We start from the raw sequence: 25,285 nt of genomic DNA, 5'->3' as shown, positions 1-25,285 counted from the left end.
GTTTCAACGTTATATACTTTTGTTACATTCACATATTATTTCCAGTGGACTCAGGAGAGCTGATAGGATTTCATATATATATATATATATATATATATATATATATATATATATATATATATATATATATATATTCATATGGTCTATATGTACTATATGTAGAGAGCAATAATCTCAAAATTGAGGTTATATTGAACTTATTTTTCTGCTCCTGGAGACCAGTCTAGGGCAATTCTCATCTTATTTCCTTGTAAGTAGAAGGTTTTCGTCTCTCCCCAGAGTCTGGTAATGATTCAGTCATGCTGGCTTTTTATTGTTTATGTTCACACTTATACTCAGGCTACCTTGAAAGGGAGTTGCTCTTGCCTCTGTGATCACATTATTTTAATATAACTCTGCTGGAAACAATGTGGGAGAGAGTATAAAATACAAGTACTATGTAAGAGTCAAAATAGACTCTCTTGGTGTCAGTAAAAGTGAAACAGTTGTAAGAGATTTCGGCAAATGATTTTACTCTTTCATTAAGCATATTATTAGGCAGTTTCTTTAGCTCTTTTTGGATAAACACATGTGTTCAACAAACTTGCCTGCAGATTTGTGGGCAACATAGGTCTTTTTATTCACAAAAACCATGCTCATTATATCTTCATCTAGCAACATAGTCATAAATTCTAGAAATTTAACACTGTGATCCAAGAAACATTTTCATCATGTATTTTTGTAAAGTAAATTAGTGTCATATATAAAAATAAATATATGTTACTATTCCTGAAGCCTTAGGAGTGATGATTTATGTAATTCACCCTCACATAATCAGTATTTTGTAATGAAATATTAATTTTTATAGTTTTCATTTGGAAAAGCCTGATATTAATTATTTTTCTGTAGAGGGAAATGCAAGCATGAGAATGAATAAGATCCATTAGGGAAGAAACAATTCCAGCACACTGGATGGCTGACAATGCCAGAACCTTAGAAATGCTTCTGTGCGTTGTCCTTTCGTATATCTTGTGGTTCTATGAATCCTCTTGGGGCATTTCAACACTTGTGATGTAAGATACCAGCATGAAACTCTGATTTATAACAATGAAAACTTTCCAGTTAAGTATTTCCTTGTAAATAATTTATAATTTACATTGTTGCAATGTTTCCAGGTGTCAATATAAATGTAACAGTTCAAGAAAAGAGATAAAAGTTCTCAGAACCATGCCCAAATATTGAATGAACTACAGATATTCTTCAAAGAAGAAAGCTAATTTCAAAAATTGATTATTTCCTACTATCTAGATGTCAAGAGCTATCTAAAAATGCAGTTATTAATTAACTTGGCGTGTCAGAGGGATCTATTTATATACAGTGCTTTCAGGGCTAAGGCTTCAGCAATTAAATGTTGTACAGAAGAATATTAAACATTGATAGGCTTGTGAAAGTGCAATAAAACTTTATGAGTAGTCAATATATACCTGAGCAATTTTCTCTGATCATTACTTTAACAACCGTGCCCAACTCCAAAACAACACAGCAAACAGAACGGGCTATGAGCTAAGGTGAGTCTCCAGATCCCAACATGTCACTGTGGTCTTGTGTCTAAGCAAGTAAGCTCTTAAGTTATATTAGAAATTGCTGCACTTTAAAAAATATTTAAGTAGTAATTTTTTATTCTAAGTATGATGCTTTTGCTACAGGCAGAGGAACAAATTCAAATTTTGTGAAATAGAAGCATTTGTTCCTAACTTGCTCGGACAGTTGTGTGTGTGTGTGTGTGTGTGTGTGTGTGTGTGTGTGTGTGTGTGTGCGCTCAAGTATACATGGAATCTTGGTTTTGTTTAAATATGTTCTAGTAGCAGAAAATAGATTCAACGTTTTAAAATACTGAGATAATTCAGGAATTGTGAAAGCATTTATTTAAGAATATCTACGTAGAAGAGATTTCTAGATTTATTAAACATTTAATTATTGCTACGAGACACTTAAAATAACACCCTTCATACTACCATCCAATAAAATATTATTCATGTAAAATTGGTTATCAATTGCAATTTCCCAATAATGTTTTACTTAAAATTAGTATGAGCTGAAATACAATTTCTTTAATTTTCACCCACAGAAAATGGATAATTTTAGAGACTGTTTTTGCATACTCGTGTCTAACTTGGTTTTAATACATAACTTCTACTCTGGTTTTCTAAATAAAGCAAGGTTGATATAATAATACTATGTATTTTCATATCTTGTTGTTCTATTATTGTAGATTTTTAAAAAATATGTTTTTAATTTTTTGACATTACTATATAATTGCACCACATTTCTCTCATTACCTTTATCCAACACTGTCCTCCTTGTTCTCTTGTAAGTTCATGCCTTCTTTGTCTTTAATTGTTGTTGCATACATAAATGTCCACAGTTTTGTTAGCGTAGAAATTAATATATTAAAATGTATAATTAATTATGGCTTGCTGACAAAAACTTGACATTTTAACCTGAACTCCTTTCTTTCCTTAGATGGCGAAGAAGAAATTCAGTGGGTTAGAAATCTCTCTGATTGTGCTCTTTATTATAGTGACAATAATAGCTATTGCTCTTGTTGTTGTTTTAGCAACAAAGGTGCCTGCAGTGGAAGGTACGTCATACTATCTGCTTTAAGCAGTGGGTGAAGTTCGGGTAAAGTTGCTCCATAATAGATGTGGGTTAAAAACCGTATTGGTGCCTCTGAGGTCAAAGTAATGAACTAACTCTCAGAAGTTTTAAGTTCTCCTTTTGCTTCCATGACCATGCTGTAACACCAAAGCAATGCCTTACCCTCTCTCCCTCTCCCTCCCTCCTCTCTCTCTCTACTCTCCCTCCCTCTCTCCAGTCTCTGTTTTTGTTTTCCTTTTCAGAAATGTGAAAAGTCCATGGATGATGTAGACAATATTTTTGTCCTTTCTATGATGTATAAAATAGAGTACATGACAAAGTACAAGAAAGGTGATTAAGCATTCAGGTTTCTAGTGCGTTTTGCTTTCTTAATTAGAGTCGCTGCACATTAATTTGGACGTCCAAACTGTTTCTTACTTTACTATTCTCTCTTGACGAAGTGAGAACGGAAAAAGATGATATATGCTCTACTCATGTAAAACACCTGTTACAGAGCCTGTCACTGTCAGCACCATATTCCCACCCCCAATCGTTAGCAGCTTTATAAAGTCACATTCCTTTCTTGTAGAAATCAGACTATACCTATAATATTTAAAAATATTACTTAATCCATTTGTCCACAAATTTTGGAAATTCTTTGTTTTTAATAGCTGAGTAGTATTCCATAGTGTAAATGTACCACAGTTTCTTTATCCATTCTTCTATTGAGGGACACGTAGGTTGTTTCCAAGTTCTGGCTATTATGAATAAGGCAGCTATGAACATGGTTGAGCATATGTCCCTGAGGGTCCTGGAAAACTACAGGCGAGTCTGGGCCCTGGGGTCCTCCACAAACTGTGGCAACAGCCAAGGAAAAAATAGGCAGTAAACCTCGAACCCCTACCCGGACTGGTCGATGGACATTCTCCATTGTTGAGTGGAGAAGGAGATCTAACTTTCACACAAACTCTGGTGCCCCATATTTGAACATGTCCCTTGGATGGAGATGCCTGGTGGCACTCAGAGGAAAGATAATAGGTCACCAAGGAGAGACTTGATACCGTATGAGCATATACAGGGGGAGGAGGTCAGACACAGACTTAGGGGAGGGGAGGGGAGTAGGGGGGAAGTAGGAGGAAGGGAGGAATGGGAGGATACATGGGATGGGCTAACAACTGAGATGTAATATGAATAAATTAATTAAAAAATATTACTTAAACTTTTCACTGTACTGACCAAGGTTTGAATTTTTAGGTCTTCTAGAATCAAACATTGATTTCAATTTAATTATAAATAAACTGAGTACATTTTAAAAGAAAGTATTCATTAATTTAGAAACATGTAACAATACTTTTAATATTTTCTTTTTCCAGAAATACAAAGTCCTGGAAGGTGTCCCAACCAACAAGATGATCCTGTCAATGAGAGAATTAACTGCATCCCAGATCAACTTCCAACAAAGGTCTGCCAAAAATGCTCTGGATGATTATAAAATATATACATCATTACATGAAGAAAACTACTCAGTATAGAATAATTTAATGTTATTAAAGGCGTAACATAAACTTACTTATGTTCCCATTATTTTTCTGTATAAATACATGACAGAATCGATGTTAATGAGCCTCCTTTAAATTCCTTTGGCTATTTCAAATTAATTTAACAAACTATTGTTGATTTTATAAACTTTCATGAAAAATTCATTGTTCTTTCCTAATTCTTAATGTAGAATCCATGAGAGCACAGCTTCCTTGAGTATCACTTGCATGTTTTAAATTAAACTATTTGTAGTGCAGAGCATTAAGAAGAATATCCAGAAAATTATATATAACTCTATATTTTCTAAATATATTTATGTTTTATTATAGAAAGTTAACAGAGAATATGGTTGCATTCATGTAATTTTACATTGACTCAGACATTTTTAAATAATATTTTTAATTTTTTACATATACATTTATACTATTACACATACATAAAATAAACTACATACATACAGAAGAAATACAGAACAGTCAGGAATTATATTAATGTTACAATCATAGTGCTTTGGCCATTTGTATTTAGGTATTTAGCAACCTTAAAGAAAGCATTTTCCTATCTTGGTGAGTCTAAAATTCTGAATGTAAATCACTATCAGACTTTTTAATTCATAAAATTTGTGAAAATAAAAGTCAGTGAGTCTATGTGTTTTATGTTCATTTTTTACAGTTTCTATAATATTTCTGTTTTAACATAAATTCTACACTCCCCATCACATGATTTAATGTAATATTTTTCAGACCTTTTACGCATCATTCTTTACACAACATTTTCTCATTCATTTATTAGAAACTATACAAATCAGTGATGATGTATTCATCAATAAACTGAGAGTAGTAACTTCTTTTTTCTTGATGAAGCAGCTACACAGACAGTGCTTACAGTTACATTGAGGAGAGTAGATATTCTGATTACTATTCTTCTCAAGAAATTTTGGAAGACTAATACTGAATCTCTTAAAAAGAATATGGAGAGATCGCTCAGAAGTTAAGAACACTGCTTGCTCTTCCAAAGGTCCTGAGTTCGATTCCCAGCAACCACACTTTGGTTCTCAACCATCTATGATGAGATCTGGTGCCCTCTTCTGGTGTACATTGTGGCAAAACACTGTATGCTTAATAAATAATTGAATCTTAAAAAAATAAAAAAAGAACACGAGTCTTTTAGAATGCAATACACAATCAGGCAGTGATTTAGCTTTGATGTCATCTTTAGAATTTTATTGGTAACTCAATTTATTACACTGATGAAGAGTATCTTTATTTTCGTGAGCATAGTAATAATACAAGCTTATGAAGCAAACAAATTCTGATTCAGCAAATATATTTACATTTGTCATTCAAGAAGACACTGTGAGTCCAACATCATGCTACATACTACCAGAGAGGCTGAGGCAAAATGATTATAGGTCTGATGCTAGCATGGGCAATAGAGACAAAACTACATACACATATCTGTAATGCGTCTCTGTGGTAGAGTGTTTACATAGGGTTGTACTGTCTGGGCTTGATTGGAAGGACATGAAGTGAAGGCAAGGCAGAAGGAGATTGGAACAGAAAGGGAGTGTTTTTGATATTTAGATGAAAAACTTTAAATTTAGTAAAAATAGTTTAAGTGAGATTCTGTTATTAAACAACCTGCCACTCATTAAATTTTGGACTAAACTGGAAATTCAAAGAGTTTATCAAAGAAAAATAAATACGTCAGAGACTTCCACAAGTGTGTACAAAGTTCAGTCTTAGCTTATCATCCATAAACTCAATAGGCATTAGTCACTAACAAGTGTCTTAAAATATTTTAATTAAACTTTAAAGGTAATTTTTTTACCACAGAAAACTGATAAAATAAATGATGAATCAATGAAAAATAGAATCTGCCAGAAATCAGGAAAATGGCCTAAATATTCTTTCTTCTTTATCTAACTTAAATGATAGTATATATTTTAAATGGAAAGTTTATTTAAATTATGTCACATGGATTTTTATAATCTTATTTTTAAATTATATGTTTCCAAGAATATTTTCTCAGTAATACATTAAAAAATCTTTAACATACTTGAACTATTACCTTTCCATTATCTTTAGTGATACTCTAAAACAGCAGTTTATTAACTAGGTGTAAATAATTGATTCATACTCTAAATATAAAATTATTTTTGAATAAATATTATTTATCTCAAACAAGGAAGTTAGGATTAAATTAGTCAAATAATTATTTTCTGTTAATTTCCATGTTTTCTTAGTTATAAAAATTCTTTCGAATTTTATATAGGCAAAAATGTATCAAGATTGACAAAATATTTTAAATCAAAATGTTTAAATATGAAACATGATATGTATACAAACCATGCATACTTATTGTTATATAATGACAATTAATGGCAGAGTCAAAATTGTAATGCAAACAGCAGCTATATCCTCACTCAAAGTGTTTTAGCAAGCATAGGATGCCATAACAACGATCTCAGATTTGATAGCTTCTGTACGGATTTCCCATAGCTCTGGGGGCTAGTTATTCAAAACAAAATAGCCATTTTCACTAATTTCTAGTGAGGACTTTGAATTTGCTTTTAAATATACATGCTTAATTACATTACTCCCACTCCCCCTTTTTTTCTCCCAACAACTCCCAGTCTCCAACCCCCATGGCATTCATGGTCTCTTAACCTTTAATTATTACTGTTCTATATACAAACATAAATGAATAAAAGCAACCTCCCGAGCCCATTGGTGTTGCTTGTGTGTGCATGTTTCAAGAACTGAACATTTGGTATTGGATAATCATATAGGTGGCTTCTTAATTACGAAGACTGATTCTCCCCCTTCAGTGGTCATTGATTGCTTGTGACTCTTGACCTAGGAGTGGAGTCTTGTGGGATCTCCCTACCCACACTAGCATATCCTTCTAGAACTGGTGTCCATCTTTTGTGTGGGGAACCATATTGTTCACATTTTATGCGTGTGTCTTCGCTGTTATATTTAGAAGTCATTTTTACCAAAGATCCTGTTCATCCTGAGCCTTGGGTGTAGGTGTTGGGCTGTAGAGGTATCAAATGGAGCTAGTCACTACGCCATTACTTGAACTCTACATTTTTATCAAATTGTAGCTTCCTGTAATTGTCTCTGTGTGCTGCAAAAGAGACACGACATTTGTAAGGAGTGAGGGCTCAGCCTCTTTGTGCATCTCCACAGAGAACGTCACTGCTGTTGTTGTAGATGGTGCTTCTGGCATCCTCACAGAACACTTCTTTAGGATGCACATCAGAAGTGAGGTTTTTTAAAAATAAGACCACCAATGGTTTTGAATAAGTTGAAGTAGGCTCCACGCTGTTTCTTTGCCATAGCCTCTATCCTTCTAAGGACTTTAACACCAAATAAGGTATTATGAGAAGAGGACCCAAGGCCTTCCTTCAATATTTGAATTTGAGAAGAATTCAATTTTTTTATACCACTGGTTCAACATAGTATGTATATTACTATATACATTAGAATTCTAATTATTGTATGCACATGAACTCATTCCACATAAAAGAATAAGAATTGAGGGTTTGCCATTTTATTTATGAGAACTTACTGAAATTATGCTCATTGATAAATTCTCAGTGTGCCTTAACCCCCTTTCAAGCAAATTAGAAAGAAAAATGAAATTAGAGAAGCAAACAAAAGTATTGAAAAACTCTTAAAATTATAGTTAATAGGAGGATCAGCAAACCAAAAAAATCCATTGAATTCCAAAACTAAACTAAAATTAATAAGTTACCTTTAAAGGTAGCATGATTATTAAAGTAATATTATAATTTATATATGTAGTGAGTAACATTTCTGCCAACTATTTATATCAACTTGGAGTCCCAAAACAGGATCTTATTTAACAAAAAGGCTTTGGCAGATGTTTCAATTGGTATCTTTATATGGAAGCACTATGAGGAGTGACAGACAGAATAAATTTTAATAAAGATTAGAATGCAAGACATGCCAACTCTACCAAAGGTCACTAGAAGTCGTGGAAACAAAGGCGGATTCGCCTATGGACTTTCAGATGCAACATGTCTTCCTAGACACCTTGACTTAGGCTGTCCAACAAACAGTGTTATGAAAAATTCATTTCTGTTGCTTTAACACACCTTTTATTTCATGTTTTTAATGGCAGCACCAGGAAAATACTAAAAGAATATATTTTAAGAAGTTTACTATGATTCTACTTTACTAACTTTTCAGTATGTCAAAATATGCTTACAATGTGCTTTATTATTTTATTTTGTTTATGTTTTTTCAAGACAGGCTTTTTCTGTTTATGCTTGGCTGTTGTGAACTCGTTTTGCAGACCAAGCTGGCCTCAAACTCACAGTGATCTGCCTGCCTCTGTTCCTCCATTTTTCCTTTTTTTTTTAAACATAACTTTACACATTTCTTCATTATTACATTTATGTCTGGTTCTACTGTGTCTTTGAACTAAGTTAAAACAAAGCATCTTAGAAAGACTTCTATAGTGTCCACTATTTTCCAGTAGATTTTGTGTTGCTAAGGACTTTTTGATAGGTTACATAACTACAGATGAAATTGTTCCAATAAAGTGTGCACAAACTTGGTGCTATAAGAGATGTCAACTGAACCTTTTTCTCTCTTGTGTGATACATATATGTTTCTATGTTCAAAGCATTTTTATGTGATATGGAGATAGGAGTTTAATAATTCCTGCATTTAATTAACATGTGCAATTTGAAAAATGGTTTTCAAAAAATAGTTATGAAAACATTGTGCCAAAATTGAAATTTTTATTATGTAAATATTCAGTTGCACTGTCAATAATGCACATCACCATGCCAGTCAATATTTTAAGTATGCATTTATGACTTATTCTACTTTATATGATTTTCATGTGTTTATTAAATTTACTATATAATCAATGTTTTATAATATTTATTAAGCATGGTAATTTCTTCTAGCTATTTAAAATAACTCAGCTACTAAAATATTTAACCAATAAATGGTTGAAAATATTTCATAAAACTCTGGGCTGAGAGTGTGGTTAAGTAGTAGAGCAGTTATCTAGCATGCACAAAAAAGGTTGTTTTTAACCCTAGTCATTGCTACAAAAACTATATGTGCTTGAATTAAGTTTAGATTTTTCATTCAAGTAGCCTCATCTGCATTTGATGCTTAATTTACACTAATCTTCCAATATTCTTTGTTAGTATTATGATGAAGGGAAAATATTGATTATTGAGAGGGCAAAATATCTTGACATGTGTGCTTAGAGTGATACCAGTAGGAAAAGCAGACACTAATATATATGATTACAGTGCCAATCATGTTATTTATTAAAAATATTTTGTCAGGCACAATGCGAAGAGCGCGGCTGTTGCTGGCGCCCATGGAACAACACAATCATTCCTTGGTGCTTCTTTGCAAATAACCATGGCTACAATGCTGAGGCAGTAACTCCAAAAGCTACTGGTAAGGAAAGTCCCTGTCATGATAGTTCAATATATGTTCTGAGTTGAGTCTATTTGAACTTGTTCTTTGACGATAGCATCTTCAACAGAGCCTAATAAGTACATATACCATTACTTTTAAATACTATATTGAGATTTTTCACCCCATGGGTGCATCATGTGAAATTTAAAATAGAAACTGTAATTTGCAATAGTAAATAAATTACTAACGTGAAATAAATTATTGGTGATGTTAATATCAATACATTATTTTGAAATATGTGCTCTCCCCACTTTATCTAAGGACTTGAAGCCAAACTGAACAGAATCTCTTCTCCTACTCTATTTGGAGAAGACATTAATAGCGTACTCCTCACAACTCAGAGTCAGACCCGTAATCGCTTGCGGTTCAAGGTTTGCCCTTTATGATTTTTAAAGATTAATTTATTGTTTTTTATTTTATGTGTACAAATGTGTGTGGGTGTGGATGTGCCACATAAAAGCAATACCCAAGGAGTCCAGAAGAGATCTCCTGGAAATGGAGTTATGAAGAGCAGCAAGAGATATTAACTAAGGAGTCATCTCTCTTGCCCTTGTCTTTTAGTATTTTTAAAAAATTTTTATCATAAAGTATGCTGGAAGAAAATATTCAGTTATCCTTTCCATATGTTCTCCACTCTGAAAAATATTTATTCCAAAAATTAACTACAATACTAGTTGTCATCTTTTTTTTTTAAGATTTATTGATTATTTATACAGTGGTCTACATGTACAGCTCAGGCCAGAAGAGGGCATCAGGTTACATCATAGATGGCTGTGAGCCACGATGTGGTTGCTGGGAATTGAACTCAGGACCTCTGGAAGAGCAATCACTGCTCTTAAACTCTGAACCATCTCTCTGGCCCCAGTAGTTTTCATCTTTTTTATACTTTCATTTTATTACACATATATAAAACAAACTGCACACAGCAAGGGGGGGACCATGGTGACAATTGTAGGAATAATGAGTTCTATAAATGTTACATTCATCGTGAATTGGCCATCTGTATTCAACCCGTTTGAAGTATATGTCTTTCCTGTCTTCATCTTATGTGTCTTCTTTTTGAAGGCAATATCAATAGTAATAGCATTGTTTTAATAATTCAAAAATATTTCATATTTAAAAATAGTCATGTTATTTTCTTGAGAAGAATAGGTACTCAAGAAATATTTGTATTAAACGGTAGTCAATGTTGGGGTTGTTACTTAAAATATTTTAAACAATTGTTTATCTTATGTGTGTGGATGTACTGTCTGTGTGATTGTTCTTGCATTATGTGTATGTCTGGTACCCACTGAAGCCAGAGATGCTTGTCAGACTCCTGGAAATGGTGTTGCCTTCTCTCACAAGGGTAATGAGTATTCCTAACCACAAAGACACCTCCCAAGGATTTTAATTTAAAATTTAATTTGAGAAAAGGTAATGGTACTTTATAAATGCAATGGTTAAAACTTCATACTTGAGTTTAAAACAAGAGATATTGGTTTATAAGAAAGAGTTAGTCATGTGTATGTTGTGTCAGGCACAGACACATATAATTTGGAGAAAAATGCTGACTTTGCACCTTTTCAGAAACATAGTCTAAAGTTAAATGACTTAAACTGTTTATAAATAAAATGAGTTTCAGACTGATAAGAATAGAATATGTGTGCTGGAGAGATGGCTCAGACGTTAAGAGCACTGACTATTCTTCTAGAGGTCCTGAGTTCAATTCCCTGCAACCACATGGTGGCTCACAACCATCTGTAATGTGATCTGATGTTTTCTTCTGGCCTGCAGGTGTACTTGCAGGCAAAGCACTGTGTACATAATAACAAATAAATAAAATATTTTTAAAAAGAATAGATTATGTTAAAATGAATATGAAGAATGAATGGGCAGAAAAGGTGGTCTATTCACACAATATATGACAAAAATACCAATTTGAAGTTAAATTCCTTATTCACTGTTGCAAAGACCTGGAATAAAAGAAGTTGTCCATCAACAGAAAGATGGATAATTAAAATTTGATATTACAAATATATTCATGTAACAAGACACATAAACTTGTTTGCTCTTCAGATTATAAAATTTAAAGAAATAATAGAACGTCCTCACATCTATCCCAATTTCCTGGTGGCACTCAGAGGAAGGATGGCAGGCTACCAAAAAGAGACTTGATACCCTATGATCATATAAAGGGGGAGGAGGTCTTCCTCAGTTACAGACATAAGGGAAGAGAATAGGATCAAAGCGGGAGAGAGGGAGGAATGGGAGAATACAAGGGATGGGGTAAGAATAAAGATGTAATATGAATAAATTAATTAAAGAGGACATTAAAAAAGAAATAATAGATAGAAGAAGGAATGAGCAGAGGTAATAAACAGGAAGTGTAAAAGAGGGTATATTGCTAATTGTTTTTAGTTCCAATTTTGTCTAGGTGATAGATGAATGCATAGAAAATATTCTGTACGTCAAGCTTAAAATTCAATGTGAATCTTTACAGTTCCCTTTCTAGTTTCTACATATAATCTAGAGTTTCGTTGAGATGTACAGACTTGGGATCTGGTTAATTTTAATTTACAATTTTTCAGTTTGTAAGTTTTTAAATAAATAATTATTAGAAAAGATAAATAACAATTTCCCTCATGGGAATATCTAAAGATATAGATTGTAGTGGAAGTTTTGGTTATGTTACATAAACATGATTTTGTTTTGATCCAGTGTGGGATGTGAAACGACCTTTAGCTTACCCACAGCTGACACCAATCCATTCCAATCTTAGGGAACAACTCTGTTTTGTGTAGCCCAATTACTTAATATTTATTTAACAAATGTAGAATGTATCCCATGGGAAATGATAGACTGATTAAAATGCTTTACATCTAACATTTCTATTGGATGCCATGCTACCTCATTATAATAATGACCACTATTATTAGAAGGCAAGTGTTCCCAGTTACTGGGAAAGCTGAAGGCGCTTCTATAACCACAGGCAACTCCTTTGGTGGTGCACTTAGCTCAGTATTAACCCTTTTGTCCTGTATAGTCCTCAGCCTTTCCTGGTCCCTAGCCTCACCCAGGGTCTGATATAGATACTAAAAAAGCTTACAATATTAAAGTTAAAAACCTAGTTTTAAACAACATTTAGTAACACTATCTCTCTTATCCTGACAATAAAATATTTATTCAACCATATAGAAGACTCTTAATTATTCATATATAATTATTTCTTAGTAATTTGTATTGATTATCTGTGCATAACCACTAAAATGTTAAATTTATTGTGTGGCAGTAATACATGTTTTATATAATTTTATATATTTATAATATACATTTCATATCTTGTATGCAGTAGTCAGAGGTGGGAATATTACAATCACTTCTTGTTTGTGTATTAAAATCTGGGCAGATCACAGATCCAAGTAAGAAAAGATATGAAGTGCCACATCAGTTTGTAAAAGATGGTCCTGAAATCCCAACTGCTGACGCGCTCTATGATGTCCAAGTCTCACAAAAACCATTCAGCATTAAAGTGATCAGGAAAAGCAACAACAGAATCTTGTAAGTGGTGACTGTATTTTGCATTTGTATCTGTTCAAATAGGTGGCCAACATCATCATGTTTGTAGAGAGTAAGAACATCTTAATGTCCACTCTAGTGCACAAATATTCAAATTTCTCCCAAGAAGCAAAAGTGAAGAGTTGTAAATATTATAATGATAAGATATTTGATTCCCTTGGAAGAAATAAAATGAAATAGAAATCTGAAAATGTCATTTGATGTCAAACAAAAGCAGAGATGGAGGGAATGGCTCAAAATTTTTGCATTGCCAAAATTGATTCATATGTAGGAATGGCTGCTATGTACTTTACCCTCTTTAGTTCTCCTTTTCTAAAACAATTTTAAGAATTAGATGGTTTCTATTCAGTGAAGTATGAATTTCCAAGGCAATATAAAAATAATTTTCTCACACAGATCAACTTAAATTCAAGCTGAACTTTTTCACTTAGAATGCAGTTTTCTGGGGCAAAGAATAATTCTTGGAAAGACTTTGTAAAATTCAGTAGTTTCCTATAAAAATCATCATACATAAAGGTACCATTTTACACACACACATAATAAGTATTATTAATAAATAGTTATTAACTTTAAAAAGCAAGGGCTTATGGGAAGATTTGGAGGGGAAGGAAGTGAAGGGAACTGATATAATTATATTTCAATATCAAAAAATAATTATTTTAGAAGTAAAAGAATTCATTTTTGAAAAAGTAAAAAAAAAAAATGAAGATATAGGCTCTTATGTTACCAAAAAATGTATTTAAATTTAAAAATGCTGAAACTCAAATCTCATTAATTTACTCTCCCTAAATACATTTGGACATTTTTTTTGTATTTTCCTTGCCCTATATCATAGAAAGTACTTTTTTTCTAAGCAGAATAGTTAAGCACACAGAGAGAAATACTTCACTGACTCACATGTAAAATCTGGAAAGTCTAACCATAGAAGTAGACTAACAGGATGCTTACTTATCTTGGCTTGGGGTAGTCAAGGGTAGGAGATATTTGCTAATGCCCTACACATGAAAAAATAGATAGTTTTCAAGAGTTTTTCTTGACACTTTAAATGTTTTTGGAAATACTGAGTTTTGAAATTAATTTTAGCATGAATGGAAACAGGTAAGATGATGAATTATCCAAACACATCACTCATCTCAATGAGCAAAATTTAAACCTTTTTTATTACTTATTGTTTGTTTATATGTTGCATCTATATAATATGAATGATAGTGGTAGTTATATTCTGAGACTGTAAATAGTGTTAGAGGGAAGGATACTTATGAAAACTTGTGTTGATGAAAACCAAGTTTGCTTGATGCCATAAATTCTGTGTGTGGGACAACTTTTACTATTTCTAGTAATGACCATAGCTGAAGGCTCAAACCTTAGAAATAAAATAACTCAGGTGATGTCAACATTAAATTAAGATAAGGGAGTGTTCCATTTATACACACACCTTTTTTTTTCTTTTGTGGTTCAGGTTTGATACCAGTATTGGTCCCCTGGTGTACTCGAACCAGTATTTGCAGATTTCAACAAAACTTCCAAGTTCTTATATTTATGGCTTTGGGGAACATATTCATAAGAGATTTCGTCACGACTTATACTGGAAAACATGGCCAATCTTTACACGAGACGAACTTCCTGGTGATGTACGATATTATCTTGGCATTATAGATTAAATAATTACACTGAAAAAGTCGCTTCATTCTCTTCTATTTGACAGCATTAGTTATGTGCCAATAGTGTAGAATAAATTATTTACATAACAGAAATACTTACCATAGACATGTACTTGATTTTAATTTTTTAAAAATTATAATCGGCTAGAAAAGTATCAAGTTTATAATCGCATTCTCAAACGTAAATGTGTTTGGGTTGATATTCATTCACCTTCTCGGAATGCCTCATTTTCCTGTTCCTCAGCTAGTACCTTCCTACGCCTGTAGTCTTTCTGCTTTTTTTCTGTCTTATGTGTTCCATTACCACTCTCTTTTCTCAAAATCTATTTCTCTTCTTTTTATGGTCACCTTTCCAGTTACATCATGACCTGTAACGTGAGAGAGGGATAGTAAAAAAGAGAGGATGGAGGTTTAAAGCCCGAAATCTAATTTGAGAGGAAACATATGGAAATGTGTGGCATTTGTCTTTTTTTTTTTTTTTAGGTCTAGATTACATAACTTATCATAGTATTCTTCATCCCCACTCTTTTTCCTGAAAACTTCAATAAAAAGCTGAATACAATTTTATTGTGTATGTTATTCATATTTCCTATCATTCATTCATTAGTTGAAGGGCATCTAGTCTGATTTACGCTCTTGCTATTGTGCACAGAGTAGCAGTAAACCTTAATGTGTAGCTACCTTTTTTGGAGGAAATGGAGCCCTATGTGTATATGCCCAGAATTGGTATACATCAGTAATATGATAACTTTTTAAAAATTTGTTTCAGGAACCCCTATACTATTTCCTTGATGCATCTACCAGTTTACACTCCCAACGTCAATGAATATGAGTTCCTTTTACAAACATTTTAATCTAGGATTTCAGCCATTTTTTTTCTATTGTTTGTTAGTTTAATTTTATAACATTTGTGTTATTTTTTATATGTGTATGGATTTTGCATGCACCAATGTCTATATACCATGTGCATGCAAAGGTCAGAAGAGGTGATACATAATCTGGAACTGGAGTTACTGATAGTTTTGGGTGTTCATGTGGGTATGGGGAGTCGAGTTCAGCCCTCTGAAAGAGGCCCAAGTATTCTTAACCACTGAGTAAACTCTCCCCATCTCATTTGTTTTCTTGGTGATAATCAATCTGAATCATAAGAAATAGGATCTAAGAGAAGTTTTAATTTGCATTTTCCAAATGGATAGGGATATAGAACACATTTTAAGATAATTATTGAAATTTTGTATTTCCTCCTGTCAAAGTCACTTATTTGATTGATTATCTCAATTATTATCAGATTTATTCTCTGAGCATCTCTCAATTCTTTAGATAGTCTAATTACTAACTACAATATTTGAAAAACAGCTGGTAAATATTTTTGTAATTCTTAAAATTACCTCTTATTTTTCTGATAGTTTATATGCAATGAAGATATTAATTAATGTCACCTTATGTAACTTCCTGTCTCTGTGCTATTAGAGTCTGCTTTAGAATGTTCTTATCTGTGCCTAACTCTTGAATTATTTTTCTGCTATTCTTCTTTATTAAGTTTTGCATTTATTCATTTAAAAAATTTTTAATTTTAATTTGTTCACTTTACATTTTCATTATAGCTCCGTCCCTTATTGCCTCCTGGTCCCACCCTCCCTCTCTCATGCCCCTTCCCTCCCTCACTCCTTCCATAACATCTGACCTCAGCCTATCAAATCTCATATAGACTGCCTATATGCTCTTTCTCTGTGGTCTGGCAACAGTGCACTATGAGGAGGAGGTACCAGAGTCCATGTCAGAGGTAGCCCCTACTCTCCATATTATGGGAATGACAAGGAGACTGTGCTGCTAATCTACTACATCTGAGCAGAGGGTCTAGGTCTTCACCATGCATGATCCTTGGTTGATGCATCAGTCTCTGAAGCACTACCCTTATCATGCCCTCCCCCAGATCCCTGGCCTGCATTTGTGGGTTCCATTCATCTCCTTGTGGAGCTTCTGTCCCCTCCAGGTCCTTTTATTCCCCCAACTCTTCCATAAGACCTCCTGTGCTCCATCACACAGTTTGGATGTGTTTCAGCTTAGGCTTTCATCTCCCTCTGGGTGGAGGCTTTTAGAGAATCTCTATGCTAGGCACCATCCTGTTCCTTCTCTTCAATTGCTTTAGGGTCTATTCTATTTGCCCTTCTGAATGACAATTAGGCATTTTCCCTTGGGTCCTTCTTGTTATTTAGCTTCTTTAGGTCTGTGTGTTGTAGAGTGGTTATCCGGCATTATGTTGCTAATATCCTCTTATAAAGTGAGTATATACCATGAGTGTCTCTCTGAGTCTGGGTTACCTCACTCAGGATGATCTTTTCTAGTTCATGCATTTGTCAGCAAATTATAAGATTTCTTTGTTAATAATAGCTGAGTAGTAGTCCACTGTGTAAATGTACCACAGTTTCTTTATCCATTCTTTTGTTGAGGGACATCTGGGTTGTTTCGAGTTTCTGGCTATTATGAGTACAGATGATGTGAACGTAATTGAGCAAATGTCCTTGTATGGTGGGCCACTTGTGGTTATGTGGTCAGCAGTAGTAGAGCTGGCTCTTGAGGTAGCACTACTCCCAATTCTCTTGTAGTTAAAGCCAATGAACTTGAATAATACCAAATAACTTGTTCTCCATATGATGAGGTATCTACCTACTTTTAGTCACTGTCCCTTGCAGTCTTGTCCCCTTCCTCCTGATCCACAGTGCACAATCACCAAACACATCCAGTTTTTGCAAGGAAGTCATTTCTTCGTAAATACTGCAACTTCAGATCATTTGTACTTTGCATAATCTATTATATAAAATGTCATGCTACTTTGTAAATATCTTAACTTCAGATAATTTGTACTTCATATAATAGAGTACATGAAGTGGCATGTTACAAAACTTCCCTCATACTTTCCCATAAAAAATTAAACCTTCAGAATTTCTAACAGTTTGTAAGAGGATGATATTCACAATGCTTTACTTCCGCATGGATTAGTTCCTTGTAGTAATATAAAATTCAAAATACTAAAAGATTAACCTCTACAGTAGATTTTACTTAATTGTTAGTTATCTTTATGGGTTCTATACCAATGCTAAAACTATTATTTTCCAAATGAGTAAATAGACAGGTGGTTTTAAAAAACTCTGTCCAAAACTACTGATAAATTCTAGCATTCTCTGTATTTAGTGTCAACAACATTACCATCTAAAATAAACACGAGGCTGAATGCCTCTTCATTTTGCCTTCTATATGGGCTTTTGTTTAAGCTTCTGTCTAAAACCGGTTAGGACGACTTAACTTACCACCAGTCAGCATTTTAGGATTTGCCTGTATTACCTCATGTTGTCTTAACAAATATACTGCAGAATCAGGATAGACATATTTCTGTGCCCTAGGCAAGAAAAAAATGAGTCCTGGTCCCTCTCTCTCTCTCTCTCTCTCTCTCTCTCTCTCTCTCTCTCTCTCTCTGTTTCTGTGTGTGCCATAACAACATATAGACTATTGAAATATATTTATTCTAGTAAAACAAAGAAAGACAAGCAAAATATTAGCACACATTCATGTCTCTTTTTGCTAATATTAAATTATTAAAAAAGTACATTGTACTATTTTTATACTATAGTCATTTATTTAATATAATAAAGGAAGATAATACAGAGTTATAGACAGTAAGTTACAAAAAGCTGGTGAGTTTGTAAATCCCATTTTAGCATATTTTGTCATGTTGATTCATTTCAATATTTAAAATTTGAAACTTCACCTTTCAGAATAATCATAATCTTTATGGCCATCAGACGTTCTTCATGGGCATTGAAGATAACTCTGGGAAGTCATATGGTGTTTTTCTTATGAACAGCAATGCAATGGGCAAGTACAATTTATTCAATAATATTTTTATGTGAAATTAAACATGATATATAAAGACTTGTTTGATTCCAATCACATATATTTGACTTTAAATACAACTTTTTCCAATAATTATAGACTATGAACTTTTTATTGGAAAGTTTTAAAATTAGGTTTTAGTTGTCCGTGTTTTATTTGGGAAAGGTTACATTGTGTTGTGACACATAGTTGATTTATTTCCCATCAACATAAAGCTGAAATACATTCACACAATGCCTTATTGTCAAGATAAGTTAAACACTACTTTCAGAGAAAACAAAACTAAGAAACCGGAAAGGTCTTTATGGAAATTTAAGTGGTAACTTCATTTCAAGTACTGTAGAATCTTTCGTTTTCTAAATGGTGTGACTAGAATATCTTAAAATGTGGTTCAAGTCTCTTCTTGGTAGCCTGCTATTCTTCCTCTGAGTGCCACCAGGTCTCCCCATTCAGGGGACGTGGGAAGGACAGCAGGCTACCAAGAAGAGACTTGATACCCTATGAGCATATACAGGGGGAGGAAGTCCCCCTCAGGAACAGTCATAGGGGAGGGGAGTAAGGGGAAAATGGGAGGGAGGGAAGAATGGGAGGATACAAGGGAAGGTATAACCATGGAGATGTAATATGAATAAATTAATAAAATAAAATTAAAAAAATAAAAATTAAAAAAATGTTGTTCATTGCTAATGAAAAGTTACAATTGTTCAGCAAGAGAAATTTTTGTTCAAAATTATCTGTAAATTACTTGTATAATGTTACGTTAAAACTTCTTTTTTGAGACAGGGTTTCTCTGTGTAGCCTAGGATGTCCTGGACTCGCTTTGTAGACCAGGCTGGCTGGCCTTGAACCCACAGCCATCCACCTGCTTCTGCCTCCCAAGTGCTGGGATTAAAGGCGTGCGCCACCATGCCCGGCCTGTGTTAAACTTTTTTAAAAAAAGAAATTAATTTGTGTTAATAGATATTTCAATAAATCTTAAATTTCAGTAACTAAGATACAATTTTAGCAGACATTTGTTATTATTGGGAGTCAGCATTTATGTTCTGCTCTACGATTTTCAGAGGAGTCATATCAACTCTGGAAAAGGACATCTTGGCAATCCTATCATAGACATTACAAGTGGTAGTCTTCTTCTTTCCCCCCATGTTATTCCTATTTTCAGTAGCTTACTTCTCCTTAATAATTGAACATCATGAGCCTGATATCATTAACAAGATGATCTTTAAATGTGTACAACACTTGTTTTTTCACTATATAAAACAATTTGTATATTTTCCTATTCTTATTTTGCAGAGATTTTCATCCAGCCAACTCCAATAATTACTTACAGGGTTACTGGTGGCATTCTAGACTTTTACATTTTTCTTGGAGACACACCAGAGCAAGTAGTTCAACAATATCAAGAGGTTTGTTTCACACAGAATTTGTAAATTATTTCCCACTAAATTTATTTTAATGAGTTGTTAAATAATTTGTACATATGTGGGCCTTCTTACCTACATGTATTTTGGTTATAAAAATTTAAGGACAGGAATTGATGATTTTCATTCCCCCTGTATAATGAAAACTGCATGTATTTAATGTCTAGTTTTATTTATATTAAGTTTATGTCTAGGCAGCTGAGCTAAAAATTCATTTATTTGATATATTAAACTTTACTTAGTCACCATCATTTCTGATAGATTAAAGCAAAAGAAAGTGTTTAATTTTGGAGAATAATAATAGTAAATAAAAGTTTGGCTCATTCTCAATTTTGATCAAAATAGTAATTGAGGGTATGACAAAATGTGTTCCTTTTGTGTTATAATTTTTTCACCACACTTTCAGTCTTATCTCTAGTTTTCAGTGATAGATAAGTACATCTTTGCAAATGTTATTTTCTTGGCAGTTTCATCAACACAAAATACACAAAAATCTGGGATACAACATAAACTTATGAAATGCTTTATAAGAAAGTTCTGACTGGAAAAATTAGGATTTAACTGTCATTTTGTATTTATAGTATGTAGCAAGACGAGTACTGGATGCATAGAAGAATGCAAGCCACATTAACGTTAGTAGGTCTAATGACGTGTCTCTTTGTTGAAACTAACTACTGCTCCCTTAACCTCAGCTCATTGGGCGACCAGCAATGCCAGCGTATTGGAGCCTTGGCTTTCAACTGAGTCGTTGGAATTACGGGTCACTCGACGTAGTGAAAGAAGTAGTAAGAAGAAACCGGGAAGCTGGCATCCCATACGTAAGGACAGGGAAGGGTGCTAGGGACTTGGGTATTTGAGGAAAAGCATTGTCACACAACAGAAAATTACTCCAAGTGTCAGGATATATAAATGTATAAAGTATATTAGATTGATTGTTTAGAATATTTATGATTGCAAATGTGGTGGGGCGGTAAATTTACTACATGTTCATATATGATGTACATAGGATGATTAAATTCATATACTTTTTTTGTTTTTGTGAGATTATAGTTGTATTATGCCTCTTTTTTTATTAATTGCTCAAAAATATATTTTTGAAGAAGTTATCAGGAGTTGTGTTGAAACAAAGGTGGTTTGTTATTAATTTTTAATTTAAATTTTAACAGTTCATACATGAGTGCAGTATTTAATAATTTGAACTCTCCCTCTCAGTCCTTCAACTTCTGTGTTCACACTATTCCTTCTCAAATCCATAACTTCTTATTTAATTACTGTTACAAACACATATATTTGTATATAAATACATCCTGCTGGGTACAATTAATGTTGCTTGTATGTGTTTAGGGCTGCACACTTAGGATTAAATAACCCATTGGAGGTCTCCTCCTTGGAGAAAACCTATTTCTTTGTCTTACAGCAGCCATTCATTACTGTGAACCTGGATTTGGGTTTGGGTCTTTGTTAGATTTCTTCCCTCCATGGTGATAGTTCAACTGCAAGTGTCATTGTGCTGCTCATTTTCCGGCAACCATATTGTTAAGATTTAATGATGCCATTTCCTCTCTGATAGAGAGACACTCTCAGTTCAGATGTGCTGGTCTTTTGGCTCTTATAATCTTTCTACTCATTCTTCTGCCAAATTCCCTAAGTCTGTAGGGATTGCATTGTGGATTTATCAATCTGGCCTAGGGACACCAAAGTCTGTCATTTTATGAATTTTCACCAGTTGTGGGTTGCTGGTAAGGTCTCTATTGACTACAAAAAGCAGTTTCTTTGATTAGGAGTGAAAGCAACACTTTTCTGTGGATATAACAAATAATACAGTTAGAAATTTTACATGTTAAAGAAATAACAGTTAATAGGAAATATATATATGAACAAAATCATTCTGTTTTTAAATAATACTGATATCATAAACACACATATGCAGATTTGAATAGAAATTACCAATGAAATATGTAAATGAATAGTTATTTAATGCTTCTTTTTTTAATGACAATGTCTTTTTTTTCTTTATTAATTTATTCTTGTTACATCTCAATGGCTATCCCATCCCTTGTATCCTCCCATTCTTCCCACCCTCCTCTTTTCCTATTAATGCTTCTAAACTTAAAAATGTGATAATTTGGGCAAAGATACTGGTTCTATAGGAGAGTATTACCTATATTCTCGTTTTTATAATCAGCACTGAAAAATGTAACAAAAGGAACAATTAATATGAATGAAAACACTAAATAGTTTTCTAAGCAATATTACTTCTATTTTTTATGAAATAAGCTGTTAATTTAGTACCTTTTTTTTTTCTTGAAACAGTGTCTTCCTCTGTAGTCTAGGTTCACCTGGATCCAAATCCAAATATTGAGATTAAATTATAATACCATTCTCCTTTATGACTAGGTTAAGTTCATTGTTATCACTTTCTGCATAAAACAAATAATAGCCCGAACCCCTGAGGTTACTAGAAAGCGTTTTCTACTCTAACTGAAATACATTTTCTTAAATTTCAGGATGCACAAGTCACTGATATTGACTACATGGAAGACAAAAAGGACTTTACTTATGATGAAGTTACATTTAAAGGGCTTCCTGAATTTGCTCAGGATTTACATAACCATGGACAAAAATATGTGATTATCCTGGTAAAGAAAATCGTGTAATAAAACATTTTTATTCTTATACATTTTTACTTTAACATATTGCCTACAGGATCTTATTTCTTTATCAGGACCCTGCAATATCTATAAATAAGCGTGCCAATGGAGCAAACTATCTAACATATGAGAGGGGTAGTGCACAAAATGTTTGGGTGAATGAGTCAGATGGAATTACACCACTTATTGGAGAGGTAAGTTCTCATGTCCATTAAATTTACATGGATCTGACTTCCCATTTTACAAACACTGTAAATGGTGTGCATTGTGTGTGTTTATCTGCTTTTCTCTTTGAATAATTGTGACTTTTGAAAGGCAAATTTAGTCTGATGAAGCATCCCATAAGAGATCATTTAAAGTCAATAATCAAAATTAAATCAGATAAATATGATACACTGTTTAAATTCTTATATTCTCCAATATTTGTACATAAAATTTAATATAAAATACTTATTAATACAATATGAATAACTATTTACCAGGCATGTAGTTTTATGATTTACATGTAAAATTCAAAATAATGTGTTGTTACTGTTGTTTTTAATTATCAATATTATTATCATGCCTACCATGTTGGGTACCACTTGTTGTTTTTAAAATATCAATAGGCCCTAATAATGTTTATTATCAGGCATAATATTATTATTACTTAAGTATGCCTGGCTAGTAATCAATTAAGACACAAACATTCGTTATATTTTAAAAGTGCCTTAGTTAACCTGGGGCAGGGTAGACATTAATCCTCTACTTCCCATTTTGGGCCAGGTATGGGATCTCTGCCTCAATTTTATGCCATCTGCTTCTAATAATGTGTATCAAGCTACCTCCCATTCATAACCCCTTATACTTGCTAATGTTCTTCATCTGGGCCATATCTCCATCCATGCTGGCCACGTGTTTCTCTTCCATCTAGCCCATGGAAGACTTCTCCTCCTAGGGGTCTCTGTCCTTTCTCTTTCCCAGGATTCCTCTTTGTCTCTCTACAAATCCTGGGAACCTTAGCCCCACCTATGTCATCTGTTCTGCCTAGGTGGGATGGCTTTTTTTTTTTGGTCAAAAGGTGGGTTACAGAGACAGCAAGCAGTAATTAGCATCAAAATACATCAGACCATACCCCAACAATTTACTGAAATTGTTGCAAGGAAGAAAACTGAAATATATAAAATTGGATTAAAATTTCAAAGACTATATAGCTAATTATCATCAGAAATCAAATTAATGCCTAGATTATGTTTATATATGTATTTTCCTTTGCATCTGTTTGTTCATCGATCCCTATGCATATGAGTGCAAGCATCTGTGCATTATGACATGGCATGTATGTAAGTGTCAGAGAATAACTTTGGGTGCCAGTCCTTGCCTTCCAACCTGTTTGACATGGGACTGCATGTTTGCTGCCGTGTGTGTCCAGCTAGATGTTTCAGAAGCTACCCAGAACTCTCTGGTTTCCTCTCATCGCACCTTAGGAATATTGGGATTTCAGAACATGTTAGTGTTCTGGGAATCTGAGTGCAAATCTTAGGTGGCAAAGATTTTACCAGACCTAGATGTGCATGTTTGGAGAGAGTAAATATTATTAGAAGCATAGTCATAAGTCGTGTCAAAAGCAAATAATGAGTAGACACGTTGATAATTCACTATTGTGATTAATGAAACTAAATAAAACTACTAGAGGAAATACCAATTTGAAATGTTTATTTATTAAAGCAGTACTTATAATAATGATAAATATGCTATCTATTCTTACTGCAGCTCATGAACAAAATTTTCAGGGCAACATTTCTTCCCATGATTATAAGCTCCACGAGAAATACAAATGTCCCTCCCTCTACTGTCCATTTGATACTATGATCCTGAGCAGAGCAGAAAACAATTCTGTTTATATTGTTTTTAAAACTACGTATAGTTATCCAAATTAATTAAACATTAATTAATTAAAATATTATATAATGTGGTAATTGGAGGAATGAATAAGGAAATATGGCTGGAAAGTATATACCCAAACAAGGCAACATAAAATAGCTTATTTTTGATATCATAGGGTCAAGCCTTGGATGCTCTGAGTTTAAGTTCCTGCTGACCGTCTGTGAGGAGTATGGCCTTGAACATCCCATTTAAACTCTCTGTGTGTAACTTGTGTGACCTGCAAGACGGATTTAATTAACTTACCTCTCTGTAAAATAATGACAAAAATAGCTATCTCTCAATTTCTAGTAAATAGAATGTTAACATCATAAAAATGCTTACAACGTTTAGCAAACCTCTAAGCGTATGTTGCCATAATCATGAGACTTTCTTCTCTGGACATTTTTGCAAGTAGATGTGTTTGTAAATGTGGCCATATGCCTTTAATGAATGAAACTGGAATATGTTGTAATACTTTGGTTTATTAATCTAATCTAAAAGAATACTCAGAAATACATTTACTTTTACTTCATACAGCAACTTTATCCCTTGATTGTTTTTTT

At 33.3% G+C, this 25,285-nt stretch overlaps 1 protein-coding gene across 1 annotated transcript in view; it reads left to right on the top strand.

The window, feature by feature from the left end:
• Positions 1 to 2,502: 2,502 nt before the first annotated feature.
• Positions 2,503 to 25,285, top strand: part of SI (sucrase-isomaltase) — a gene marked incomplete at both ends in the record, with an annotated part of 89,002 nt that continues 66,219 nt past the window's right edge. The window contains 11 exons of the mRNA XM_084769074.1: positions 2,503 to 2,620; positions 3,990 to 4,078; positions 9,497 to 9,614; positions 9,897 to 10,006; positions 13,024 to 13,175; positions 14,653 to 14,824; positions 18,628 to 18,727; positions 20,039 to 20,151; positions 20,859 to 20,984; positions 22,674 to 22,805; positions 22,892 to 23,011. Of these exons, the coding sequence (XP_084625200.1) occupies positions 2,503 to 2,620; positions 3,990 to 4,078; positions 9,497 to 9,614; positions 9,897 to 10,006; positions 13,024 to 13,175; positions 14,653 to 14,824; positions 18,628 to 18,727; positions 20,039 to 20,151; positions 20,859 to 20,984; positions 22,674 to 22,805; positions 22,892 to 23,011 (1,350 nt within the window). The remainder of the gene's footprint in view (positions 2,621 to 3,989; positions 4,079 to 9,496; positions 9,615 to 9,896; positions 10,007 to 13,023; positions 13,176 to 14,652; positions 14,825 to 18,627; positions 18,728 to 20,038; positions 20,152 to 20,858; positions 20,985 to 22,673; positions 22,806 to 22,891; positions 23,012 to 25,285) is intronic.

This window comes from Acomys minous (assembly GCF_964271855.1).
Source record: "Acomys minous genome assembly, chromosome: 19".
In the NCBI taxonomy this organism is placed as follows: domain Eukaryota; kingdom Metazoa; phylum Chordata; class Mammalia; order Rodentia; family Muridae; genus Acomys; species Acomys minous.
Note: the sequence above shows the minus strand (reverse complement) of the source record. Positions and strands in the feature narration are given on the sequence as shown.